Consider the following 19,115-nt stretch of genomic DNA (forward strand, 5'->3'; position numbering starts at 1 on the left):
TCTCGGGCTTGCTGGGAGGGGGGGGGGGGGGGGGGGGGGGAGTAAGGGCCTGGGCGGAAGGCCCTTTTCCACCCCTCCCCCCATGCACCGATCTCCTTCTTTTCACCCTTTTCTTTTCTTCTTCCTCTTTAGCTCTCCTCTTTCCCTTTCCCTTCCCTCTGAATAGATAATAAGTTCAAGAAACTCTTTTCTCTACAAGCAATGTAAACTGTACAAAAATCCAATCATTTAAACAAATTTAGTGGAATTTATTATTTGTATATATTGGATATCGTGAAATCTTTATTTATAAATACTTGGGCTATCCAATACTAGTACACGTTTAGTTGCATTAGACCACATATAAATAATTGTTAAATTAAATATAATATTGGTGTAAATAATAGGTCTACAAACGGCGCCTCATAATTGCCAAGGCCTATCCAAATTATTACAAGGGGCGCGCAGGATCAAGATGAAATGAGCTAGCTATTTCAAGAGGTGCTTGATCGACCACGGCCACGTACGTACGTCACTCAATCTCAACAAGCCATGTAATTGAAACAGCAATGTTGATGATATTTTTGGCAGTGAAACAGCATCGTTATTTCAAATGGTTCGTGCAAAGAAAGCACTGCTTTCGTATCGGCTCTCTGAGTATGTGAAGGACAGCGTCTCTATTTCTCCCAGGCCAGCTGCCCTCGCCTCCCGACGGTCATTTCTCCTTCGCGGTGGTGAGGAAAAACAAGCGAGCACATGTTCGGAGCTGAGAGTGCAGTGCAGTGAGAGCTCGAGAGAGCTGAGAAGCCCCGATATTGCTGTGCTGGTGTGCTTTGATGTTGATACAGCCCCTTTCATCTCGTTGATAACAAGAAGGTAGAATACTAGAAATTTCAAAATTAGTTTTTTTATAATAGTCTAGGGTCTAGATCTAATTATAATTTAGGCGCTAGGCCTAGGGTCTAGATCTAATTCAGAATCATCATGATCATATTCATAATCTATCCATACAAAAATCAACTAGACTTCTTGTAGTCTAAAGTTAGGGTCTAGACCTAGAGTCTTTTTATTTGCACTGTACACTCGGCACTTGACAAGCACAAGGTACGATAATACGCCAACGGCGGACTGTACTCTAATGGAAGAAGACGAAGAAGACTAAATCTTCATCAATTGTTCCAATATTAATGGTCATTATTTAAAGTCCTTATGTTTCTTAGATCTAGATCTACCCTGATTATTACCCTGTTTCTTATCTTTTAAAAAATATTTAAAAGAAGACATATTTATAATAGACTTTCTCACAGGTTTCACTGTAAATTGTTGCACATTACAATTGCATACCGTAAAGCGTATTGACGGTGAGGTGTAGAGGCGCACGCGTGCGTGAAGTTAGGGACCGTAATGATAAATTACTCACATGAATCTAATCAGTAGGGGCGCTGGTCTGAGATTAAGGATCATTTTCATATTTTGATCGGCACATTGGTGATACAAAAAACGGATTCCCTGATGATTTTCTTGATGCATTTTACATTGACTTTGTATAGAGACCTTCACATTATGAGCAATAAATCCTTGGGAAGGCGGACAACCCATAAAAGTAGACAGTGAACTAGGGTTATGTTCCCCAGGGAATCGATTTTGGCATCGCTAGCGGGCGGTTCGGTAACTCGAAACCCGCAGAGTGCCGATGAAAAAAATGTCTGCGAAAATGCAGGCCATCCTCATTTTTGAGGATGCATCGTGTCAGCGTTTATGAGGACGATCCTCGTTCTCGGACCAGCGCCCCTACTGCTAATGAGGATCTGAGATTACAGTCTGTATCTTCAGTCATGCTCGCACCCCATCGTTGGCCATTAAAAAAAAATTACTTTGTGAACACTGATTTTCCTGCTTTTGACTCGCATCGACAGTGTAATTTATATGGGAACATTTATATAATCTTTGCATCACCCACAGAGCAAAGTGATGAACCTACAAGGCAAGATGAGAAACTTCTTGGACCTCACGACTTTCTGCTATTGCCACACTTATGAGGACACAGGAGGAAATTCTCTGGTTCAAGGAAGGCATGGTGCTGGCTAGGCTGGGACTCGATCATGATATAGATGTCTTGCGTCTCTCATTACAGATCCACAGGTATGTTTAAAGATCTTTGGATGTAGCGATTGCTTCTCAATTTATTCTCATATGTGTTAAGTTATTCTTAGATGCACTACATGTAGAACAGTATCATTAATCGCTACACTGGATGAGGTTGCAAATTCATTCCATTTTACTTGGAGTGAAAGTTTTGGAGTTAAAACCCTTCTGGCTCTCAATAATCGGCAGACCACAAGTTGATAGGTAACCATAGACGTGCTGGAAAACAATTCATGAATATATGAATTGAATTTTTTCATGGATCTAACTCCATACATTTTTCCTTGTCCTTCCACAGATTCTGTATTGCAGAAGTACCAAGAGAGCACTCACTCCTAGGCATGCCTACATCATTCCGAGTCCAGAATCTACTGCTGGCTCTCTGATCCCTAGTGCACTGTCTTCATGGATACCCCAGCAGATCCTTGTCATGCACGTCTCATTGTTGTGAGTTTTTGATAAACTTTTCGTAAACTATGCGATATTGAAACAAAAATATACATGGTCATCAGAGTACTTTTTGAAGCACAAGATGTGTTGATAAATCTGGTTGGCTAAAATCCTCAATACAAAATCATATTTTCTCCTGAGCTAGAATGATTAATTCCCTCTGTGCATTGAGGAGAGAAAATAATGGTGTGAAGCAGATCAAAAGATTTGCTCCCATTGATTGTTGTAATGAAACCATTAAATTGGCATTTTTTTAATGATATTTTGAATTCATTACCATATTTCTTTTATAATGAATTTAAAAAATCTTTTCGTACATTACTGAGCAAATTGTGTTGGGTCTATTGCTTTTTTTTAATGTTTCAACATCTTGAAAGATACGTTTTGTCACAATAGCCACAATACAAAAGATAATGCATAATAAAACAGTTTCTCGTATGTTGGCTTTGAGTTTGACATTTACCCCTTTCTTCATACGTTCATTTTGCTTTCACAATACCTACAGTTATCTCGACATCATGATTCTGAAGAGTTGCATTGCTGCAAAAACAATGTTGCCCCAAGGAGAGAGTTTCCTACATCCACTTGAGAAACTGAAACTAAAGATTTAAGCTGCCCATGGGTATTCTACTCCCAATATTTGCAACATGCCTTTTAAAGAATCTGCACATCTAAACGTGAAGTTGCCCAACCGAGGGATACTAGTGTCCATGATCAGAGCTTGAGAAACAGATCCTTTCATACTTGAGGAACAGTACAATATCAAAGTATAGCTGGTAATCTGAACATTTGAAATTTGGTCGGCAGAGGGGTGCAAGTATTCAAGTGATGCAGAGAATATTTGCAATGGCAGCAGGGCAGTGCATCCATCGTCACTCCTCACATCGTTTCCAGAATGAGGATCACAAGTATTCAAGGGATGCAGAGAACATTGGAAACGGCAGCAGGACAGAGCATCAATCATCACTCCTCACATCGTTTCCAGAATGAAGATCACAACTATTCACTAGATGCAATGAACATTGGTAATGGCAGCAGGGCAGAGCATCCATCGTCGCCCCTCACATAGTCTCCAGAATGAGGATCACAAGTATTCAAGGGATGCATAGAACATTGGCAATGGTAGCAGGGCAGAGCATCCATTGTCATTACGTTACATCGTTTCCAGAATGAGGATCACAAGAGAGGTTTGGCTGTCTTGTTTGTGTCGTAGCCATGATTGATGGTTATGAAGTTGTGGCGATGAGTCTGTGTTTACATTTCCAAATCATATGTAGAAACTTTTGCATTGTATAGGTAAATAGGTATTTTATTTCATTTTTCATTGTGTTGTAGGGTGCGACTAAGGCCTAGTGTGACTGCTAGATTTAATTTAATTTGGGGTATTTTTCTGATGGTTTTAAAATTATTACTGGTATGTTTTGATCCATCATTGATAATGTAAAACATTGCTCAGAAAAATGAAATATCAGAGCATGTAGATATCCCCCCCCCCCCCCCCCAAAAAAAAAAGAAGCAAAGAATTACAAGACAACATTTTGCTCAAGAGAGTGACTCAATGCTCAATAATGAAAAATGATAACTTTTGATTGAATTATTAGCTGAAATTGTAAATGATTGTCTATGCATCTAAACATACATTCCAAAAATATTCAGCCCCAAAATAATGGCGTATAGTTGTATGCTTCAAATAGCGCATTCATATTGTTGGTGCACCTCAAGAGTGTGGTTATCTGATATTTGCTTCTGCAACATTTGCTCTGGGCTTTATTATTTTACATGGTGGTTTTAACATAGTATTGGAACCAGGTTAGAGGTCAAGAATTTGGAATGTGTTTAAACAAAAATTGTTCTTGAGCAGCTGTCATAAAATCCAGAAAGGCAAAAATATTCTTGTGAGATATGGGATACACCAAGGAGGGTAAACATTATTGCCCCATTACCCCCACTCCTTCCGTAAAGATCCCTCGCCCCCGCCCCCCCCCCCTCAAAAAAAGGGCAAAATTGATAATGTTATTAACATAATTGAATAATTTGGTATATAAAAATATCAAATAGATGAAGAGTTTCACCAACTGTGGATTATACCTAGCTGTAAAAGTCCTGATAAGTTTTTCTTTCTGTGTTTCTGGTTTGTGTGTTGAACGTCTTTGTATGATTCCAGTGTGTTTGTGTATGACCATGTGATATGATCTGAATACTGTTGTTGTTTTGGTCTATAGGCATTTATCATTTAGGAGTGAATATCTAAGCCTCTTCTGTTAGCATTTTTTTCCTTTCAAATTAGATTTACTTTTTTTAATATATAGATTAGGATAAATTAGTTGAAGTGTTCAGTGGCTGGCGAGCAAAAGGCCTATCGGCTATATTGGACGTCCAAGGACCAACTCAGACACGGTTCCTTGTGACATGTTTCTCAACTCAGCCCAATGCCGAGCCTAGGCCCTCTGACATCCACCATTAAGTCTAGTCGTCTCCACCGCATTTCTTCAAGATTTGTCCGAAAACCAATAAAAAACAGATCATATACATGAAGATTCTAAACGCTAATATACCGGTAGGCAGTTCTCTCTTCTCTTCTTTAGTACTTTTCTACTTTTCTTCTTCTTTCCCTCTTCTTCTTCTTCATGTATCACCCACTATAAATAAGCGAAACATCTTGAGCTTAATTAATTATGTGCGGTGCAAGGTGGTTAGTATGGGTACAGGTGTACTCTTTTAATTTTTAGTTCTAGATACGAAGTTGACCAGAGCCTGTTGATGGTTAATGTCTGTGGAATTCAGGAGAATTGGGATTGCTTTTTCGTTTTTCGTTTTTTCTATGCCAGATTCTATAATAAGCATGGCTCTCTGTATAAGGAAGTGAGAGCACTTGCATAAGAAATGGCTAACTGTTTCTTTTTCCGTGCTCACAGTATGAACAATATCCAGTCACATGTTCATTTAATCCTAAGTTCCCCATTCTTACCAGCTAGTCTTACTCAAAGCCTAGACCTATTGAATAAGATCTAAATGGACAAACAAATTTCTGCTCTTTTTTAAACCTACATGTAGATACCCACAAATGAGATCTTCTGCAGACTTATTAAAATATTTAGCTCGATCTATATTTCAATGATAGCTCTTTGGTTATGTGTGAGTGAACTAGACCATGTTGCTTGCATTGTATTTTTAAAGTCTATTGTCTCTGGGTTCGGCTGTGTCTATTTTGGGATATTTATATGCCCAGCCATGCCAAGTAGACATTTTGATGGAGACAAACTCGCTTGTACGCAGATATATTTTTAGGCAAGTTGGGCAAGTAATGAAAAATCTTTGACGTAAACGCAGTACTATGCCAAAAGATCTGATTTTATATTATATTTATACATGGGATGGCACGCTGTAGACTACTGGCCTGGCCACTGTTTTCAACCGCTCTAGAACTGGCGTCTTCAATTGGAAAAAAACAACCTTTTAAATTCATTCTTCAAGAAGTGGCATCTTCTTTCTACGTTCCATCAAGAGTTTCAAATATCTTCCTAATGTTACTAATACTCTGCAGATGAAAAGAGATGGACTGAATTTTTTTTTTTTTTTTAATACAAAGTCATTTATGTTCATATTAACTAGCAAACGGAACTCCCAAGATTACGTGCTGAGTTTGCTGATATTACATCTGAATAACCTATTTGAATGGAATTTGTGTAGTGATTTTCTAAGTTTATAGTTTTCCATACCTTTACATCTGAATGACCTATTTGAATGGAATTTGTGTAGTGATTTTCTAAGTTTATAGTTTTCCATACCTTTACATCTGAATGACCTATTTGAATGGAATTTGTGTAGTGATTTTCTAAGTTTATAGTTTTCCATACCTTTACATCTGAATGACCTATTTGAATGGAATTTGTGTAGTGATTTTCTAAGTTTATAGTTTTCCATACCTTTTACAAAATTCATATCTCCCTTATTAGTTGTTGCTCTGTTTCTCTGCACCATGAACCTCTGGTTCTTCTCTAGTGACACTGCTATTGTCTTCTACCACTATTTGCGAAATTTCCCAGACTTTTATTCCTTGGTTCTTAAATTCGAAGAGGGCTAACTGCATATTTCCAATCAAGACCAACATTTGTTGACAAATAAACACAAAGTCAAGTAACTGTACGGCAAACAAGAAGTACGCACTATGGCAAAGTTTCGGTTTAAAGTTTAGCGCCACTAGCGCTCGCAATATCGATCCGCGGCCGCTATATCTTGTTCTCTTTAACAATTAAGGCAGTAAACCACCCACTCGTGGGGGACATCCTTGGTCAAAGCCTGAAAGTGCTGAGCCTGCCACTAAGCACTACCCAGATATTTTGCAAATAGTTCAAGTCTGATAATGAGGGCGTTGACAGCATCTTCCACAGTCCCATTTTTGTCTACGAGTGCCATTTGTTTCCCTTCTCAACTTCTGCCATCGTCCACTCCCTCATTTAGATGTTCCTTGCCGTGACTCTTAAACCCTTCGTTCCACACTGCTTGCAGATCCAATCAATGCAGGGTCTCTTGGGAGTGCTTCCTTGCTAGGGACATAGTTAACATTCAGTGCATCGTATATGTTTCTAATGGTGTTCTTCTGTCCAAGCTGCATGCATTTTGCAGTCAATGACTGCACAAGGAAATTTACATTTACACAATACTCGCAAAGGCACTGCAGTAGGCTAGTGGCAGCCAAAAAAAAAAATCAGCAACAACATACAAACCTCAATGCATGACTGCTGGGTTGAACACAGGGCTTGGTCTTGCACCAACACCGCTGTCACCACAACAGTGTCATTGACTAACATGTTGCTGTTGCTGTCTTTTAGCATCAGGCGACGCCTCTTGAAGGTGGGTGTCGACACTAAAGTACCGTCCAAAACCTACACCTAAATGTAGACCCCAACAATCACACAACTACACACACAAAACAGAAAAAACATAGAAAACAAAAAACTCAAAATAAATATGTTGGATTCCTTCATTAAGAACAGGTTTTAACCCTTCATGGTGCCCTTGGCGAGCATAACCTTCTTCCTTAATGGCAACGCCAAGAGTTCTTTGGCCACCTGCTCTTCAGGAAAGTGGCAATAAACGGCCACTGGCTCCGACTCCCTCGACTCCAACACGAGCCCAAACACATGCGGCTCCTTGCATCGTGGTCTTCGTATTTCAAATTGTTCCACAACACAAACCTTGAAAATACCAGGCATGATGGCTGAAAAACACACGGCACTCAACTTAAAAATAAAAAACTCTAACAAAAGTAACAGAAAAACAGAAATGACAACTAAAAACAGCTGAGCCCTGGCATTAAATCTTCAGTCACACAAAACACTATCAGAAAACAGAAATTACATAGAAAACTAAAACTCAAAATAAATATGTTGGATTCCTTCATTAAGAACAGGTTTTAACCCTTCATGGTGCCCTTGGCGAGCATAACCTTCTTCCTTAATGGCAACGCCAAGAGTTCTTTGGCCACCTGCTCTTCAGGAAAGTGGCAATAAACGGCCACTGGCTCCGACTCCCTCGACTCCAACACGAGCCCAAACACATGCGGCTCCTTGCATCGTGGTCTTCGTATTTCAAATTGTTCCACAACACAAACCTTGAAAATACCAGGCATGATGGCTGAAAAACACACGGCACTCAACTTAAAAATAAAAAACTCTAACAAAAGTAACAGAAAAACAGAAATGACAACTAAAAACAGCTGAGCCCTGGCATTAAATCTTCAGTCACACAAAACACTATCAGAAAACAGAAATTACATAGAAAACTAAAACTCAAATTAAATACCTTGGATTCCTTCGTTAAGGACAGGTTTCGACCCTTCATGGTGCCCTTGGCGAGCATAACCTTCTTCCTTAATGGCAACGCCAAGAGATCTTTGGCCACCTGCTCTTCAGGAAAGTGGCAATAAACAGCCACTGGCTCTGACTCCCCCTGACTCCAACACGAGCCCAAACACATGCGGCTCCTTGCCTCGTGGTCTTCGTATTTCAAATTGTTCCACAACACAAACCTTGAAAATACCAGGCATGATGGATGGAAAACAGACGGCACTCAACTTAAAAATAAATAACTCCAACAAAAGTAACAGAAAAACGGAAATAACAACTAAAAACAACTGAGCCCGGTCATAAAATCTTTAGACACAAGAAAACATGATCGGAAAGCTACCGCAATAAGGGTATGAAAGGCTGAATGAACTTCTTATATATCACACCTCTGATCCCTAAAACATACAAACACACAATGGTGATGAAAATTTAGTTTCATTAACAATATCATCGTTTAAAACATCAACACAACCAAAACTATAGTAAACCTGACATCAAGTAGGTACGTGACAAAAAATTTCAAAATTATTTAATCTCTTTAAAATTGGTATCATTGGAAAGGGCATGAAAAATGCTTTAAAATGACACCTCAAACATGGTCATAGGGTAAGTATACACAAATACAATTTTGGCGACCTTCCACGCAAGCCGCCGTAAGTGGCGCTACAGTTGGGGGGCAGCTGGGGGGCTTCTGGATAGCACCTGAATGGGAAAGTTGAATGAGCGAGAGCTCGTTCGTACTTAGGCCCGCATCTACTGGCGGTGTGGTGAGAGTGCCTCCGTACCGTAAGATCGAACTCACAACTCTGCTCCAGCTAGCCCTTTGTTGTTGTGCACTCGTGCCGTGATCGAAGTGAACTTTTTCGTCAAGGTTCTTTTGTTTGATAAAACAGTTTTGATTCGGACTTTTCTACAATGAAAAAAACAAAGCAAGGAACAGGAAAACACTGTGCGGTTGTGGGATGTACGAACAATAGTAAAAAACTAAAAAAATGGAAAATCTCGATGTGCGAAATCCATTCTCCTTTGTCCAACGATGAATGCGAGTGTTCACAGCCTTATCAAATGCACCGATTTCCAAATGGAATTTCAGCTGATAGTGCCGCGAAACTTAAAGTATGGTTGAAAAACCTAAATCGCAAGAACTTTACACCAAATCCGAACAGCAGGGTGAGTTATCTATCTTTACATTTATCGAAATATTCAAACATTTACAAACAAAATAAAGAAGTAAAGTAAAATGAGTGAATAAAGAATTATATCATCACACTGAATATTCACAAAAGAGCAAAGCAGAAAGCTCTTCATCTATATTGATGACATTTTTTTTGGGGGGGGGGGGGGGCTCGTCCCCCCGGGATACACAAGGGGGTACAAAAATTTTGGACACCAAAGGGGCCAAAAAAAGTTTAAAACTTTTTTTTTTTTGGGGGGGGGGTGGGGGTTATCAGCTTATTGATTCGATCGGGGGGGGGGGGGCAAATTGCTTAGAATCTTTTATGATGGGGTGCAAAATTTCTCATCACTACCGGGGTGCCAGAACTAGCTGACCCCCCCCCCCTCCCCCACCCTTTATGTCAAATAGGCATAATGGAAACGCGCATGGATTTAAACAAAAACAAAAAACTAATAAATATCTTATTAGTTCAGGCATAACCACCTTCATGTTTTTGTGTTTTTTTTTCTCCCACAGTTGTGTTCAATTCATTTTGAAGATGGGAAACCAACTGCGGACCATCCATATCCAGTCCAGTGCATGGGTTACAAGAACTTTGTGAGTGAATTGATAATACATGTATTATTATTAATTTTGTTATTGCTTAAAAATACCTACATGTATTACATTGAGAAAGTACCCATTTATTTTCAAATGGAATTATGTTTAGGTTGAAGGCCCATAGTAGTTTTTGTTGATTTTAGAAAAGATAACATTGCTTAAAACATACACGTATATAGGACATGTTTTATCATTAAAAAATTATATATTTATGGAGAAAAAGATAAGGACAAGATTACAGATGCTGTGACAAATGTGGCATGTGTGATGCTGAAAAGGGAACATAAGGAGATTAATATGTTATCTATTTTTATAACAGCTTTTAATACATTTTCCCAACAGAAAACATTGTCTCCTGGAAGGCCACTTCCTAAACAACGGACACCATCCAAATCTACAGACTCACCAGCTGACAAGAAACCACTTCCTAAGCAGCCAGAGAATGATCCCGATGAGAGTGCAGAGGAGGGTATATATCACACATCTACACAGACAGATGGACCAAAGCTGGAAAATTCGTACTCTCAGTGGAGGGATGTCACCCTCGAAGACCACACATATGCAAAGATATGCAATTTGCAAAACACTAAAGCAAGTCAAACCGAACGTTGTCCAGAAGTATCGGCAAAAGACATGAATGATGGGGTCCTAAAATTCTACACAGTGTTTTGGGCCTTTATCAACTCACTTCTCATGACACTTTCATCACTTCCAATTTTCAAATGGCAGTGCACGATCAGATTTTGCTTGTTCTAATGCGACTTCGATTAGGCCTCATGTTCACTGATCTTGCTGCAAGATTTCGTGTCTCCAGGACTACGGTACGTACAATCTTTTCTACATGGCTGACAATAATGGCTAAATATATGAAAGGGAACATTATCTTCTGGCCAGCACGTGACACTCTGGCAAGAATTCGACCCCAAAGCTTTGCTTCTTGCCACCCCAAAGCGACCTGTATAATAGATTGCACTGAAATATTTGTCCAAAGACCAGCTAATCTAAAAAAGCGGGCACAAACTTATTCCAATTACAAAAGCCACAATACTTACAAGGCTCTATATTGTATCGCACGTAATGGCTTTGTAACATACGTTTCCAAACTCTTCGGCAGACGGGCAAGCGACACTTTCATTTCCAAAAACAGTGGGTTTGGTGAACATCTACTTCCAGGGGATGAAGTTTTAGCAGACAGGGGATTTACGATAAAAGATATGCTGCCGGCCGGAGTCAAGCTCTCAATTCCAGCCTTTACAAGAGGATTTAAGGATAGACGACTTCCTGAAGAATGTGTTACAGAAACCAGACGTATAGCCAATGTCAGGATTCATGTGGAAAGGGCTATTAGACGCTTGAAGTGCTTCAAGATTTTAAGCAGCATAATTCCAGCGACCGTTCAAAATGTTGATGACATTTTAATTGTTTGTGCTGGGTTATGCAATCTACAACCCCTTCTCATAAATGAGCAAAGTGAGTCGAGAGAAACCGAGGATGAAAATTCAGAAGAAATACCAATGGACATTGATGATTCTTCGGATGGATATTGAAATTAGATTTGATTTCTACATTGTTTAAGGTGTTTTATGGTGAGAGCCCCCAAATTCTTTGGATGTTATCCATGAACCGACCCTTTGTTAACAGCCTGTTCATGTTTTTCACATTAAAAAGTAAAGAATTGATTCATTGCCCTTTGTTTTCTTTTCTAAATAAATTTACATAAGAATGTGTTAAAAATAATTTTAAGAAACAATAAAGTAAACAATTCTGACCACATCATTAAAAAAAGGGTGGGATTCATTGAACATCCAAACAATTGTTGTTTTTTTTTTGGGGGGGAGGGGGGGGGGGGCTATACTCACGCATGGGGTCAATTCAACAAATTATTACAAGCAGATTAACACAGATACAAACATACACAAACACACCCACACATACACTTATGTGTTCTTGGAATTTAATATTTAATATTTACCTGTACTTAAAATTTGTATTAAGATTTGTTGAAATATCTTAATTGAACTAAAAAAAGTAGGTGCCAAATAAGTGAAAGAAGATTTGTTAAATACAGTTTACTCTGCCTAAGTCTAGTCTCTTGGTTTGACAAAAATCTCCTGGATTAAAAAAAAAACAGACTTAGAACAGGTCAATAACAAGGCTTTGAATGATTTTTTTTCTTCAAAAATTGCATAAACTTATTCAATTCTCTGACGTAGAGATGTTGACTTGGGCAGAGTTGACTGTACTTCAGGATATCAAACTTGTTTCGTGTACAGGTACTAGGTGTAAATTTATCTTTCACCGTTACCATACCATCAACAGGCCATCATCTTTTCCATGCTAATCATTGTCATGTGATTATTAGAATCACAAGTTTACCACAAAAATCAATCATCCGATCATCACTTTGATTTAGTGCTTGTCAAAGTCAAATATAATGACCAAAGATGCCACACATTATTTCCATACTCAAGAATTTTATTATTGTTCATGCAAGTTTTAAATGTCTGCACTTAAAAGATTTACATGATATACATATAAATTCATTTCATCTTTTGTTCACATCTGAAAATTTACATGTATAAACCCTTCAGAAATGTGCACTGTAAACTTAACTCAATGATCAATGTATTGTAATAATTAGTAAATTTTTGGAGTGTTTAGAGTGTGTTGTATTGAAAGCTTGGAATGAAATTACTATTACAGTGGAAACTCACTATAACGAGGTGCTTGGGACCATCAAAAATACCTTGTTATAGAAGTAATCTCTTTACAGCAGAGTTAAAAAAAACCAATAAGTTATTAAGAACTCAGACCAGATTTTTTACCTTTTTATATCAGATATTTTGTTATATCAGATCTTAATAACGAGTTTCCACTGTATTAAATAAATGACTATTAACCAGTCGAAAACTACATTATGTATGCAAAATAAGTGACTACAAAACATAAATAAAGATATACCAAAACAGCTGGAAAGTTTCTGGATTCAGTATTAAGATGGGAGTAAACATTGCAATCACCTGTAGTTTAAAAGCAAATAAAAGAATAATTTTAACTATTTTGTAATACATGTATAAAATATTTTGTAATATAATATGCATCTGATTTTAAACACAAATGAGTCTGTTGTATTTCATTTGAGTCTCTGTTTTTTCTTCAAATCTTACTTAAATTATTCCATCACAGATGAAGAATGAATACATATACATGTACAGTTGACCCTGCATAAGTTGAACTGGGACATCCAAATGTAACGAGTCTTTAGAAATTAAAACTAAAATAGCAAATAATATATGCCCCATTCGCTGCGTTTTCAAATGAAGGTGAAAATAAGACCCATGTTTCGTTAACTAAAGCAGAGTGAACTATACATGTCATAAAAAGTAATAAAATTCTCAATATGTGTTTACATGTTCTTCAAATAATTTGAGGAGGCTTCATAAAGTTTTCATGAAATGTACCACAACTCATACTGTATTACCAATAATTGACATCTCTACAATAGTCTGTTCCTTCTGAGAAAGGAACTGCTTTAATAAGAGTCCTTATGCAAAGTTAATTCTTCAGAATACGTACCTGACCAGGGTTGTGTTTCATAAAGATGTTCGTAGTTGTACGCACGACTCTGCGAACGACTGGTGATCCTTTCCTGCGCTCAGTGACCGCGATGTGGTTGACTTAGCACCTGAGAGAGGATCAACAGTCGTTCGCAGAGTCGTGCATACCTCTATCAACATATTTATGAAACACAACCCAGGGCGATGTTTCACCAAATTACGAAAGACTTTAAGGATGACTTTAAGAACGACTGGTATTGGTTCTTGTGCTGAATGATCGAGAATCTAATAAGTATTACACCCATTAACGTATTCCAGTCTTTCTTAAAGTCGTTCTTAACTTTAAGAGCGATTTGGTGAAACACCGCCCAGCTTATAATTAAAAATTTATAACAACCAAACACTTACATAATACAGTCAAACCTCGTTATAACGATGTCCTTGGGACCAGAGAAATTATCTCTTTATATCGAAACCTTGTTATATCAGGGCCCAAATATAATAAAAAATACAAAGAGATGGGACCAGGAAAACTACCTTGTTATAACAAGATCTTGTTATATCAGTGCTCTTTATAACGAGGTTGGACTGTATATTCCTTTTTTTTCAAAGGGGAGCAGGGGTCCTTCCAAGCATCAATGCTAAAAAAAGCAGGGGGAAATACCATTGTCAAAATAATTTTGATTACAGAAATATAAAACAATTAGAGATTTTCATGGAAAAGCATGAACACAGCAATCTATTGTGCAAGCTTAACAAATCTTAGAGTTTGTGAGTTTACAGCATCTGTGATGGCAGGGAGGAGGTTCATGAAATAAAATTCCTTCAGTCTTGAATATTGCTGGCTGAACCACTCCTGGTTGAAAGGTACGTCCACAGTTACCGCCTCATTTTCTGTCCAAACCATGAACTTACACATTGTTGCCTTGGCACAATACATAGCAACCTGTACTTGCATGTAGTATCCACTGGCAGCAGCTGTTTGCCGCAAGTAGTTCTCCCCATTCTCCCTCCTCCTGATATCATAAGTTCCACTTGCAAAAAGTCCAGATAGAGACTTGTACTTGGAAAGTCGCTGCATGGTCGGACACTTAATTTCTAGGATTGAATGTTCATCAATACGACCGTCAAGGCTGGCACCTAACCAACTGTCCTCTGGCCTCACTAGAAGACCAACTTGGTCGACATGACACCCTGTCTCCTCCTCAAATTGCTTCCTAGCAATATCTTCATGCTGTTGTCCATGAATTGTCGCTGCATTTCCTCTGAAAGTTGGATCTAGATGGTTTTTTATCCATTTGGATGGATCCGTTTCCTGACGTTTCGGTACACTTGCGGCTGAACTACTGGTGATTCGCAGTTTTCTTTGCGAAGTCCAGAGTGCTGATTTTTGGTTAACAGTTTTTTCAGCAAGGGATTTCGCCTGTGTTTCTGTCAGCTGCACATACCCCTCAAACAGCTTTCTGCATGGAGCACACTCCAGTGGTATAGCATGATTTCCATGGTCAACAACTTCAGCTGTTGGCCTGACCCGATCAGAATGAGACGATTGTGGCTTGGCCGACTGCATATGGTGAAGAATCGTCCCGGGAACAGACTACAAACTCTGCATGTGTGGCTGGTTGAGATGGGCCAATAGGAGCTCATCTGTCTCAAAAGCTAACACTGTGTTGGCCATCGAAGTTTTGGTGTTCGTGCGAATGTTTAGAACCGTGTCCGGTAAAACATTCTGCTGCGTGCTGCGGTTCCAACTGCAGGATACATCAGTACACGCTACGCCGATAAAGCCTTTCTTGTTCGCTTCATGCACCTTGAAAGCCAATCCAGCACTGTGGCTACAACATCGTCCTTCTGATGCAATGCAGTCGCACTTAACCGCTACAATCTTACTTTCATTCCGGTTCACGGTCACTTCTACTTGATGGTAGTTGCCAATTGTCTGTGAATATCGTACTTGACAGCGTAGAATCACGTTTTGCCCAGACATCTTATGCATCACGACTCCAACCCATCCTGAATGCAGATAGTTTATACCTTCACTAATGCTGCGAAAATTTTGATTCGGCTGGTTGTCACAAGCTGGCATGGTAACAAAGTAGTCGTAGATATCTGGAGGAAAGACACAAAAATACACACATTATACTTGTTTTTTTTTCTAACGCTTATTAATTCTAATTGCACATTACCAAGGGACTCACCATTCCTTATGCATGCCTTTATTTTAGTTTTTTTTTGTTGTTGTCCCTTTGCCTTGGCCCCTCCCAGTCCTACCCTCACCCCTACCCCCTACCCCCCCCCCCCCAGCCCATATCATTAGCATAGACTTTGAAATTTAGGAGATTTCGGCGAGGGAAAACTGAAAAAAAACCCATGAAAACTGCAAATCACAACAAATTCATGAAAGATTATCAGACTTCTCATCAATGCAATTGATTAAACTTGCACATTTATTGTATGAAATTCCTTGAATTATTTATATTTTAACTCTAAATCATTCCGTCTCTCACTCTCTTCAATTCAATAAAATCATCTGCATGTTAACATACACGATAATGAATATGTGGGACACCGTTACAACGGCGTCTCCCAAACTTCGATTGCCGAAAACGCACGCAAAACTCGCCTCTAAATCGCAATAACATACCTTGAAACTCCAATTTAGGCCAATGACGGACATCATCTACCCATTCATCCATCGTAAATGAAATAAATTTAGACAAAATGAAGTTGAAATGTCCGAAAGCGGCAAGGAATAATAAGTGGTTTGTCTGTGAGAAAGCAATGATCGTTGCATGCAAGATGAAAGCGCAAGCTGATAGAAGCCCCCCAGCGTGTAATGATAAACGTAGAGGGCTCACATCCATGAAAATTCGCCCGTATCGGTGTATAATGAAAGGTTATATGATAAAACACATATCACTAGATAAATGAGATCTAAAAACCATTATAAATGTGTATAGTATTACGATAAAAATGTCTTATATCACGACACAAACATGGACATAAATAAACCATGAATCAATGTAAGGGTGCTGCAGACAACTTCATGATAAATATGTGCATTCAAGTACAAATAGCAAAAAAAAATGGTATACACCAATTTTTGTTTTCTCGTGCAGTTAAGGTTAAATATCAAACAAAAATGACAGGTTCGAGGAAACTGTAATTGGAAGTAACTTGGGCTCTCTCTCTCCAACGATCATAAAGCACTTTTGTCCTCTCGATCACACCCCATAACCTATCTTTAAAAGACTATCCCAAAATGAAAACAAGCTCTCTCTCTCTCCAACGAACATAAAGCACTTTTGTCCTCTCGATCACACCCCATAACCTATCTTTAAACCTATCTTAGCTGGAGTATAGTTTTATCCTCAAATCTATCCTCGAACCTATCTTAGCTGGGGTATAGTTTTGGTAAATCTGAAAATACAGACTTTCAAAGTGTGAATTTATTGTAAGATAGAATGAAAGGGTATATGATAAAACACATATCACTAGATAAATGAGATCTAAAAAGCATTATAAATCAAAATGTGTATAGTATTACGATAAAAATGTCTTATATCAAAAGTCGGGGTCCCGGAAAATGAGTATTTTTGTTATTTTTGACATAAAACAACTTCACAGGCACGGAAGTGGAGGAAAAATTTCAGGATAATATCTTCGTGTATGGCTTTCTGACATACATTAGCTAAATCTATGAAATCATTTTTCGGGAAGTTTTTTCTTTTTATAAGGGAAATAATATCATTGCCGATAGAGATCGCGCTCAATCTGATCTACCAGTCAAATTCAAATTTTCACAAAGATTCAACGCGTAAAAAATTGGTGTAACGGTCACTATGCTTTTGTAGAGTTGGAGTGTTTCATAACAGATCAATATAATTGATATTATTGAATCTTACCAAAACTATACACCAGCTTTAACAGAATAAGACGAAAAACGAATGGCGAAAGCTCTCTGCCACAACTACACACACTTTCTTCCTCTCGACCACGCAACCACCACCCCAGCCCGCAGGACCTAACGGTGAAATATACTATTTAAAAAAAACATGTTATAGGCCCCCCCCCCCCCCCCCTCCCATTAAGTGAAAGTACGCCACCGGAACCCTTTTATGCTATTGGTAAATTAACAAATAAATAATAATAATAATAATAATAATAATAATGCAATTTATATAGCGCACGTATCCACTCTGCAGAGTGCTCAAGGCGCTTATTGTCATTATTACCCGGCTTAGCTAGGCTACCCTGATAAGGCGCACACAGCATTCAAGGAATTTCTTCCTACCGGTACCCATTTACTTCACCTGGGTCGAGTGTGATGGATGTAGATTAATGTCTTGCCAAATAAAGAAATTAATTAAATTTCCCTAACAAATCTTACATCATTATTCTCATAGTCTTCGAGAATTGGCCCTTCCCATGAACTTTCTAGCTCATACCCTTCCTCTCCTAGTGGGTTATAGAGTACTATGCACTCTTGCCCTCCAGTCACAGAATCAATATACCCTCTGTACCAAATCAACTCGTCATCAACCTCGAACCTGTGATTTATGTCCCTCCCCACAATGTCTCTTATGCTCAATTTGGGTATCTTTAAGTCCCCATTATCCAGGTCATCCTCTATTTGTTTCCTAGTGTACTCATACGAAGCCCGAGGTTCACTATCGTAACTAAGTTTTAGGCCCTTCCTTGTTCTACTTGTGATAATGGCCCGATGCCACTCTTCTTGCCCCCCTTCTCCCTCAGTTAGGTGATCCACTATTTTCCCGACTAACTCTTCATACTTCTCTCTGTCCTTCTCCACAGCCTTCTTTTTTGCTCGACTCTTGACTTTACTCCGTTTCTCTTCTACCCGTCCGCGATATTCGGCCACTTTCTCTTCGGATGCACACATACTCGCATACTCCGCTTCTGCTCTATCCTCCTCTCGCTCGCTTCGTTCACTTGCAACCCGTATTATTTCGAGAAGGCACTCTTTCAATTCTTGCACACTCTTCTTCTTACCTTTTGCACTGACATTCAGCCTTCCTTGTACATTTGCCTCACGAAACACATGCCTCCTCGCTTGAAGCTGCGCTTGCAGCATTTCACTACACTTCTTCTCACTCTCTCCTTGCAGTCTTTCATGCACCTCATTTTCCGACATCCATATTCCTCCACATTTCTCTACCACGGTCACATACACACTTTCACTTCTCACACATTTTTTCACTTCGCGTTCCTCAGCCTTCTCCTGTTGACTTTTCCTTTTCGCCGCTCTTTCATCCCACAACTGCTTCACTCTCTCGGCATACTCATCTCTCTGAGCCTTGACGCTTTTTCTCGCATACTCCATCAACTTTTCTCTGT

At 38.9% G+C, this 19,115-nt stretch overlaps 1 protein-coding gene and 2 long non-coding RNA genes across 3 annotated transcripts; 1 reads left to right on the forward strand and 2 right to left on the reverse strand.

Annotated features, from left to right (window-relative positions):
* The first annotated feature begins 403 nt into the window (after positions 1-403).
* LOC115923614 lies at positions 404-10,858 on the forward strand. The gene is made up of 6 exons (XR_004064003.1): positions 404-855; positions 1,942-2,121; positions 2,423-2,571; positions 3,080-3,761; positions 10,117-10,197; positions 10,543-10,858. It is a non-coding gene; the product is annotated as an uncharacterized LOC115923614 (long non-coding RNA).
* A 3,143-nt stretch (positions 10,859-14,001) lies between these two features.
* On the reverse strand, positions 14,002-16,644 carry LOC105446123. Its single transcript, XM_030984682.1, has 2 exons — positions 16,402-16,644; positions 14,002-15,866 (listed from the first exon to the last, which is right to left on the reverse strand). Exon 2 carries the CDS (start codon positions 15,325-15,327, stop codon positions 14,497-14,499), a length of 831 nt encoding a protein of 276 aa, XP_030840542.1. The 5' UTR covers positions 15,328-15,866; positions 16,402-16,644; the 3' UTR covers positions 14,002-14,496.
* Positions 16,645-16,869: 225 nt separating this feature from the next.
* LOC115923613 lies at positions 16,870-17,397 on the reverse strand. Its single transcript, XR_004064002.1, has 2 exons — positions 17,147-17,397; positions 16,870-17,088 (listed from the first exon to the last, which is right to left on the reverse strand). It is a non-coding gene; the product is annotated as an uncharacterized LOC115923613 (long non-coding RNA).
* Positions 17,398-19,115: the final 1,718 nt, after the last annotated feature.

This window comes from Strongylocentrotus purpuratus, unplaced genomic scaffold, assembly GCF_000002235.5.
Source record: "Strongylocentrotus purpuratus isolate Spur 01 unplaced genomic scaffold, Spur_5.0 spur5_scaffold_14, whole genome shotgun sequence".
NCBI lineage: Eukaryota > Metazoa > Echinodermata > Echinoidea > Camarodonta > Strongylocentrotidae > Strongylocentrotus > Strongylocentrotus purpuratus.